Source organism: Cucurbita pepo, unplaced genomic scaffold (genome assembly GCF_002806865.2).
Source record: "Cucurbita pepo subsp. pepo cultivar mu-cu-16 unplaced genomic scaffold, ASM280686v2 Cp4.1_scaffold000154, whole genome shotgun sequence".
In the NCBI taxonomy this organism is placed as follows: domain Eukaryota; kingdom Viridiplantae; phylum Streptophyta; class Magnoliopsida; order Cucurbitales; family Cucurbitaceae; genus Cucurbita; species Cucurbita pepo.
Window position 1 is genome coordinate 73181 of NW_019646442.1, and position 10013 is coordinate 83193.

The 10013-nt window shown below is 35.5% G+C and overlaps 1 protein-coding gene across 1 annotated transcript; it reads right to left on the reverse strand.

The window, feature by feature from the left end:
- Positions 1-449: 449 nt before the first annotated feature.
- Positions 450-9457, reverse strand: LOC111784118 (secoisolariciresinol dehydrogenase-like). The gene is made up of 2 exons (XM_023664948.1): positions 9317-9457; positions 450-1444 (listed from the first exon to the last, which is right to left on the reverse strand). The coding sequence occupies exons 1-2, from the start codon at positions 9349-9351 to the stop codon at positions 670-672; spliced, it is 810 nt and encodes a 269-aa protein (XP_023520716.1). The 5' UTR covers positions 9352-9457; the 3' UTR covers positions 450-669.
- Positions 9458-10013: the final 556 nt, after the last annotated feature.

Sequence of the window (10013 nt, forward strand, 5' to 3'; positions counted from 1 at the left end):
AATTACCTCAAGTTAATAACTTCTTTTGCTAGTCTAATTTATTGATTCACAGTCGAGGCCTAAGTTAACCAAAAATCGTAAAAGAGCACTATGGTTGACTCTCGAGCCACCCTTAACTTTATGAAAGAGATTGGAGTGAAATGCTTAAATATTCTATAGCATTGAGATAGAAGAAGGATGAACGACGTCAACTCAACCGCCCTACTCGTCTCAAGAATTGTAAAAAGAACTCCAATCAAACTAGAGAATTAGAATGAATAGATCGATTTTGTGATTGTCTAGATGAATGACTTTGATGTCGTGTTAGATATGGATTTTCTACCAAAATACAAAGTAATTTCCATGTCTCTAGCTAAATTCTTAGTAATTACAGGATCCAAACCCACCATTGTTCAGATTAATACTCGACCACTAAAGTGGATGAAGATGATGTCAACGCTACAATTGAGACAAGAACCAAATTAGAAATTAAGGAGCGAAAAATTAAATTACATTATTAGAATTCATATTCTTATAATAATGTTAAACACGAGAAAGATGCAACAAACACAAGTTGAAATAGCTCAATTGAGACACAAACTATAACAAGAAAACTTGGGAACATAATCCATGATCAAGTTTAGGAAAGAACCTGAAGTCTGAAACAAGTAGTTCTTCGTTTCAACTTTATTATTGGTAGGAACAAAGACCTTGGTTTGCTGAAGTGAAGCCTCCATCAACAATTAAGTTATGTCCACTCACAAATCTGGATGCATTACTTGCTAAATACAAAGCAGCTTCAGCTATATCTTCTGGCCTTAAAATATCTCCACATTTGAAATGCGAATAAACATTAGGAAACTCATCGCTATCTTCAAGCTTAAACAGGTCCCTAGTCATCTGCGTGGGTACTACATGGGACGACACACAATTAACCCTTATCCCATATCGTCCTAAATCAACCGTTGCATTTTTCATCAATCCCAACAAGCCATGCTTTGAGCTCGTGTATGCATATGGCCCAATCCCACCAATGATCGAGCAACCACTTGCCATTATGATTATGCTGCCTTGATGAGCTGGAATCATCACCCTTGCTGCATGTTTGGTGCCCAAAAACGCTCCAAGTAAGTTGACATTGAGTACCTTTTGAAAGTCTGATAATTCGTTTCCAAGAATGTTGAATTTGAGAGTTCCAGAAATGCCTGCGTTGTTCAACATGATGTCTAACTTTCCGTACTTGGAAATGGCTGTGTTAACCGCATTTTCGATGTCTTTCTCTTTCGTTACGTCGCAGTGGACGAATGAAGATGACGAAGAACAGAGATGGCGGGAAAGAGAGTGACCGACATCGTCTAGGATGTCTGCAAGCACCACTTTGGCTCCATGCTTAAAGAAGAGTTTTGCTGTGGACTCCCCAATTCCTCTGGCGGCGCCTGTGATTACTGCCACTTTGCCTTCAAGCCTAGTAGTGCACCAAATAGTGAAGTGGTCGTAGAAATTTAAGCGACCAATTAAAATTAAGCATATTAAAATTAAAATTAAAATTCTAATAATGCAATGTCCCATGCTTAGAATTGGAATCTAGATTTGATACCTAACGACCTTGAAATTCTCTTGCATACAAACATTACCATGTTACCAAGAGTGATGACTACCATCTCCACAAATCATCGTGAGTTCTTTTAACATGATTTGTTATCACTCACATAGAAAAATTTCATGGAGGTCACACAATATAGAATCGCTATAAAAAAAACTACGCTTAACTTTGAAGTTTTTATGGTTGAGTTACTTAAAAAGAAAGTGCACTTTGTTAATATAAATGGTAACTTTAATTCTTTTAAATTTTTTTCAACCATTTTTCAACCATTATAACTTCATGATCACTCTCATTCAAATGTGATCTTGGTTCATTCATGTACGCATCTTTCACTCGAGCATCGCATGCCCACATATATTATTATAGTCAAATGGAAAAAGAATTTTCGATCCGTTGCCTTGGCTCGGCTTGCCTCGTTTTGCCCTTTTGAACCGTTTCAGAACCATTTCTAGTACCATTAGTGCCGGAAAAGGTCATCATAACCACCATTTTAGACAATTTAAATTTTTTAGCATTATTTAGAATTAATCTTGGAATAGTTAAGTGATAATGGCTCTATGGTTACGCTCTAAGCCTAATTTTTTGAATGGATGAAACATGATAGGTGAAATTGGATGACATGAAGTTGAAGCTAGGAACAAATCAAGCTAAGGAGCATCGAGTTGAGTTTGACAGTTGGAACACCTACGAGATAGGTTGGATGAAGTTGTTTGTTGATGCATGAATAACACATCACTTATGATTCTATTTACATGTTATTATTTAAGTAATGATATCGGAATGAATTATGTGATGCATGTAATTCCTTTTATGTTTGATAATGATTGTTATGTTGATGGGACTATGTTTATGCTTAGAGAGATAACATGATATATCATGTATGATAAGCATGAATGAAATATCATGCATATGGATGTACGTCTCCTAAGGAATTTATGTCTTGATAAGTATGAAAGTATTTGTGTATCATCTTATTAACCATGATTTTAATGTGGGACCTCATGGATATTGTATGTCATATGATCATGAATTACTTCTCTAACATGTTTTGTATGGATGCGTACACCATGACATGTATTAGTATTCCTTTCCTTTTTGTTAGTTATTGGCCGCACGAGTGTGCACTAGCTCATAGTCAAGCCTATGGTGTATGTTAACAAACCCACCTAATGGATTTATGTGCTCGTGCATGAATTGTGTATATAGAATCACTCTTGCATCTAACCCTATTAAGAATAGAAAGTAGAGCCTAGTGAACAATCATAAAAAGTTAGGTCCCACCACTCTGATACATATTGTATATAAATTCATTTTCTCAACTCCAACCGTGAAGTCACTTACTAATTTTTTTTTTCACACTCATCATATGTTTTTTTAAGGTAAAGGAAAAGAGTTGATGCACAGTTGACTGTGTTTGCTGACGAGGCCATGCAAATGTTTCAATGTTCGAATACTTTAGTAATATTTTTATCTTTGAATTTATGTTTAGAGATATTTGATCTTAGTTACAAGTGTACGAATGTCTAAGTAAAGAATGTTAGAGCCTCGTATACGAATGGTCGTGAGCCGACATTATTCCAAGGAAAATAACTAAATATTAGGGCCTCAGGTATAACTAGTCAAGGGTTGGTATGTTCCTTTGGGTGTTGAGGCCTAAGTATAAATGGTTGGGGTGATACGCCAATATTGAATAAAGAGAAGCATTGATACCCTAAGTATAAATGGTTATGGGTTGATATAATGAATCTTGAAGCAAGTATTGAGGTCTTTGGTATAAATGTTCAAGGGCCAATATGTTGCTCACTAATTGAGTTCTTGGTATAAATGGTCAAGGGTCAAGTGTTGATATTTGTATAGAAATATTAGTCAAGTGTTGATATTTGTATAGAAACATTAGTCAAGGGTCAATGTATCTTGAAAGAGTAAGTCCCGAATATGGAAAAACGATTGATAAGAACTTGGAAAGAGGTTGAAAAGTAATGTTTGAAAAATAATACTTGTTAGAGATTGAGTGAGTAGATTGTTAAAATATCATCATTAGCCCAACAGGGTCAAACTCAATAATTGTACGAGCCTTGTCTATATACTTTAGTAAAATAATTTAGATATTTTAAGAATAAATAATTAGATATTTTAGGATTAAATTATCTAGCCTCTGCTATAAATACTCATCCACGGTACTAAGGTTTTCATCCCAAGAATCATCCTACTAAGGTTTTCATCCCAAGAAATCCAAAAAATCAAGTAAAGTGCAGTAGTATTCTACAAAGTGTCTTGTTTTCTCGATTGGTCTTAATCAAAAGTTCAAGTGTTTCTCACAAAGAGTTGTGTTCAACCATCTCCTATTATAGCAAGGTTGGTGTAGGTTGTCTGATCTCTTGAAATTCTTAGTATGCTCTATGTGGCAGCTCTATTTTATCTTCCACATCAGAAAAGATTTCTTAAGATTAGTAGTATGTGAGTTTTGTATCGTGATTAGTCATTGCCTCTGCAACTTTTGTATCGAAAAGGTTTGTTTGGTATTACTAACGTATTGCCAACACGATGGGTGATTTCCAAATTGTTGGAGGAATTAAGAAAATCAACCGTAATAACTATAACAAGTGGGCAACAGGCATGATGTCCTACTTACAAGGATAGGACGTTTGGGAGGACGTTGGCGGGAGTGAAACTACGTCACCAGAGGAGGACCCTAATGGTGCCTTTATGCAAATGGAAAATCAAAGTAGGCAAAACGATGTTTTCCTTGAAGATCACAATAGAAGAAGAGATGTTAGAGCATTTTTGGGATGATAAGACACTGAAAGAGGCATGAAACACATTCATGAAGTTGTTCTCAAAGAAGAACGATACGATTCTACAACTTCTACAGAACAAAATGTTATCAATCTCACAATGTCATTGGATATGATTGAATGAAAATGATCATTATCCACGAATTACGACTAGAATATAGAAGTTTCTTTATTGTTGTACAAGGGCAACAACAAGAGTTCTCAAGGGAAGAGATTTGAAGGTATTTGCTACAATTGTGGAAAGAATGGCCACATGTCCAAAGATTGTTAGTCCAAGAAAACGTCTGTTGAAAGCAATGCGGCAGCATCCAAAAAGGAGATGGAAGATGAACGGGATACAGTGGTACTATGCACCATAGAAGAAGACGTGCTAGCACTCATGGTGATGATGAAATAGCATATTGATTACGAGAATGACTAGATCATTGATTCAGGATGTTCAAACCACATGACTGACTACCAGAGTGACGCAATGGAAGTAGAGTGGCCCTGGGAGAAGGAAGTATTACCAGACTGGGACAACATTGAAGAAATTCTTCCATAGAAGACGGGGGGGCAAACTGTACACATTTGNCTTAAAATCCAAGTGACACTGATGTTGGTGAACAAAAAGTGACTCAACCAAGCGAACCTAGTGAAAAGGAAATGGCACCTCAACAACTTAGATGGTTAGAAAGAATCCAAAATCCAAATCCAAATCCAAGATATGTCAATGCAGCTATTTTAAAAGACGAAGTTACAGAGCTAGAGAGGTATGAACAAGCATCACAAAATACGGCTTGACAGCAGGAAACAGAGGAAGAAACTATAGCCATAGAACAAAATCAAACTTGGGAACTAGTGCTAAGACCAAATGATATTAAATCCATCTCTTGCAAGTGGGTTTACGAAATAATTTGTCTCTTAGAGGGATCAATCGAGAGATACAAGGCTTGGACGGTAGCTCAAGGGTTCTCTCAACAATATGGACTAGACTATGATGAAATGTTTAGTCTAGTGGCAAAGATCACTATTGTATAGGTTCCTCCTGCACCTGCGGTAAGTAAAGATTGAAAATTATGGCAGATTGATATGAAGAATGTTTTTTTTGCACGGAGAGTTGGACGGGAAGTACATGAACCAACCGAAGAAATTTGAGAATGAAATTGGAGTCATGAGTCAGTATATACAAAGTTTGATGAAGCCTCATTTGGGTTCAACTTGAAAGATCCTGCGATATGTTAAAGTTACAATCGGCTATGGTCATTTGTACAAACCCATCCAAGCCTTGAAACAAGTTGGATATTGTAATGTTGACTATGCAAGATATCACAATATCCAAAGATCAAACTCCGAGTATGTGTTCAGCTCAGTTCGAGAACAATTTCTTTGTGTAGCGAAAGGCAATCAATAGTATCATTGTCAACTACAAAAGCGACGTATAGAGCAGCGATTGGAGCAACTCAAGAAATTACGTGGCTGAAACTCTTAATGGAGAATTTGCACTAAAAAGTTGACTATCCAATACCACTTTATTGTGACAATAAATCTGCGACTTATCTAGTAGAAATTTGATGTTTCATGGTAGAACAAAGTAGGTAGAGGCTACCATTTTATTAGAGACAAAGTCACGAAGGAAGAATACAGATGACCAAGTGGCAAAAGGCTACGAATAAAAATCTAACCTTTCTTTTTTTATTTTCTTTTACTAAGTTAAATTTTAGAGCTTTAGGAAAGAAATTCAAAAATGGAAGAAGGAAAAAGTTCCCAAGATAAACCTAAGAATTTGAGAAAAAAAAAATTAACTCAAGGAATTTTAGAAATTTGGATATGGGAAAGTGACTTTTTGAATTTAACGAATGAATTTATCTATAGGGTCGACTTAGAATTGCATGAATATGTAGGTATGAACTTATATCTAGAATTATGCATGTTGTAGCCTATAAATCTCGAGCTATTTATGCTTGATTGCATCTACAACCTCGTGACCTACTATTTAATTCTTCTATACGCAAACTTTTCAAGATTGGTTAGAAAGCTTATGTAGGCTACTTATGCAACTCCAACTACTACTCCTTGACCCTAAGCCTAGTTGGTCAAGAGGTGTTGTTTCTAGAATCTCGAGCCTAGAAAACGATAAATATGAATGTACGTTAGGAAATAAGCAGTTTGACTATAGATTTAGGACCTACAAATTAGAGAATATGATTGATGCCATATTCTTTAGTCCCTAGGGGACTAAGACATCCAAGGGTACTCCGAAACTCACAATAGTAGTTTAGATCTGAAGAATCTTTCTATTGTCCCAATAGTGGTGTAAAGGCTAAATTAACACGAACATAGGTTGCACTAAGGGTGCATGGAAGCACGTGAAAGGCACATGTGAGTCCTCTTTAGCTTGTTCGGCTTCTATTTCTTCATTTTTCGTCATGATTTTGATATTGACTTTGATTTTACTTGAACAAGGACCTACTAGTAAAATTTTCAAGAAATTTGAAGCTTCCAACAACCGGATAAGCAAGCTCAAAAAAAGCATTTATAGGGATTGCTAAAACGTGCTAGTATGAGCATTCCTTACCATAGGTGATTAGAATATGGATGTTTAGGACTTCAGACGAGAAATTTTGGAAGATAATGCATTGTACGTAGGTTATGAATAATCATTGTTGGTCTCTAAATGAAATTTTGAGAAGCATGTTGTTTTTATACTTTCTGCATAGCTAGAAAGCAGTTATGCACGACTAGGTTTTCAGTTGGGCAATTTAGATAAGTAAGCTATATAAAATGTATGAAATTACCAAAATGCACTAAGACGAGTTTTGTGATGAATGTTGGTTAATATGCTTTTTGCTGCGTAGAAAGAAGGATGGACTAATGTGATCTGTGCTTGGGTGATTGATGGATGTTATCTTCCGGTTGGATTCGCATGAGTTTTTTAGTTTATGTTTTCCATGTTTTAGGTGATTTATAGGATTATCTCTTTAATTAGCTTACACGAATATGTAGATTATGTATACCATGCTCTAGGTGATCGATAAGATAATCTTCCTAGCAAAGCATATACAAGAGAACCAAGTTAAGACTAAGGCACAAGAGTTAGAGTGATTTTGTGTCGACCTAGGTCAATACATTTCCATTAGACCAAGCACCCTAAAACTGTGAGCAGCGATCAGAGGTTTAGACTTGTGTACATCCAAAGAATGGATTAGCTCGAGGAGAAAATCCTACGCTTGCTATAAACAAGAGACGAGATTTAAACTGCCTAAATGTCCCTAAGAACCTTAGTAAACCTCCACGATATTCAAGAATGACTAAGGTAGCACTCCAAGCTATAAGTAGTAGGAACCGTGTCATCATAGTCTCCACTGCCCTTTCCCCTTTAGTACTAGTACTATCAAGCTAGGCATAGATCGGTTAGGGTAATGCGTGTGAAATAGTCATGGGTGTCTTGAATAGGGCCACTGAGTTGTAAACCTGTTTTTGAGAAGGGAGCACGAGACCACATAGGTTGATCCAGTAGCTGGCCAACACATAGGGAGTCGGTCCCCTCAAATTCAAGAGTTATTAAGGGTCTATCAATTAACGTTCCATGTGTTCAGATTAGTAGACACCATATTGTCTCATCAAATCTTTCTGAGATAGCACCTCAACCCAAGACACCAATCTCTCACTACATTGCAAAAAAGGTACCTTAATTCAAAAAACACAAATGTTGTAGAACCCGGACAAATTCCTAGAGGATAAGATTCAAACCAGAGAACAACTCAACACTAAGAGACCTCCCCAGCAATAGATATGACTCTAACTACTTGGAGCGTAGAGAAAAGCCTATGGTGACCTACTAGGTTAAGGATGCAATGAGAGAATACCAATAGATTACGTACGGAGTATTTTATACCCCACCCTTCTCCTTTTATTCAAGTGATCACAGGTACTGGTTGAACTGGAGGTGTGCTTAGGAGCTACGTTATCATAGTAGGGTGTCCACTATGGGCGTCAGTTTAATCTGTATTTTGTGGGTTGTCATTTGTGTTCATGTTGTCTCCCACTTCCATTTTAATTGACAGAAATTTTTACCGTATTTTGCCTTCATTTATTTATCGTGGTTGTCTTGTCTTTCAAATCACAGTCTAAAATTTGAAGTATCAAACATCGAGTTATTACATCTCTCTTTCTCCTTTCCATCTTCCACGATACCAACCATTTGTTTTCCATCTTCCACGATACCAACCATTTGTTTTTGGATTGTGATGAGAGGAATTGGGTTTCTAGTTTTTATAGGATTTGTTTGGTTAGATCTAAGTTTTTATAAATCATTCTTAATGTACCCAACCCATCTCATTTTCACCTCTACCTTTGGTCTGGTTAAATTAAATTTAACCAATAAAAACGTGAGGACAAGGGCCTTAGGTATATCCACTCCGTGAATCTCGAAGACAAAGTCTACCCAACCTCAACATGATGTAAATGTTTTTGTATAAAATAATGATTATGTTTTTTTTTTTTTTTTTGTTCTTGTTTTTGCCACCAGCTACCACCTTCAACTCATAAACTCATTAACCTTAATTTATTATTTTAATTATTATACTTTTCAATGTCTTATTATTGTTCATATAGTTTGATTAGATGTTCTAAAATCTCTTGTCTTCCCAAATTAACCACTAATCTTTTCTTAATTCCTATTAAAATATTTATTTCTCTCCTTAAATCTAAATAAAAAACTAATATTGTAGCCCAAATCTCTTAAAAAAAAACAATATCTAATTGATTCTTAGGGTTTTAACCGTGAATTTCTTCGATGAAGCCTTAGAAAATATGATTTGGAGCGAGTTATTTATTTGGATTAACTTAGATTTTAAGAGCGCTTTTTAAACGGTTAGAAAGTTAATCGAACGGGCTTAGATATAATTTGTTTTTTTAAGTAAAAGATATCGAAGTTCTTTAGAGAAAATAGAGTTACCTTCTTGCAGCAGCAGGAAGCAAGGAGACGCCCATGGCTGCTCTTGTTCTTCTTCTTCTCTCTTTCTCTACTTTGTTGTTGTCTTTGAAAAAGTAGTATAGACAAAATGGAATAAACGCTTTAAATATGAGTATGTAAGAAGGAACCTTCAAAATATCAGTATAGCTAAGTCAAAGAGTCCTTCGTTCCATCCACTCAAAATTTTACACGTTCGCCTCATGGTCAATCTCTCATCAATAAAAGTAGCTTTTGAGATGATAACTTTTTAAAAAATGTAACAACTCGTGTCTGCGACTTAAAATTTAGATTTTGCATTTGATAGTCTAGACATGACGTTTCTGTGTGACATGTTCGTGTTATTTACTCATTAATTCTAAGAGTGAATATTATCTCTATATACCAACCCGAGTCCTGTCAACATATTGACTAATTTCGATAAAAAAATTTAGCTATTCAAGGAAGGCGGTACTGAGTAGATGATGTTGGAATTCATAGGTAAATTAATGAAAGCAAATCAAATATTTACTAGAATATTGTTTCACTATAAAAATGTATAAAAACTATTGAAGTTAATAAACTAAACTATATTCATTTTAAACATGTGAAATATTATCAAAAACAAAAAACAAAAAACAAAAAACAAAAGGGATATTATCAATAAAAAGAAGACAAGAACATCGTAATCGTTTTGGGGACA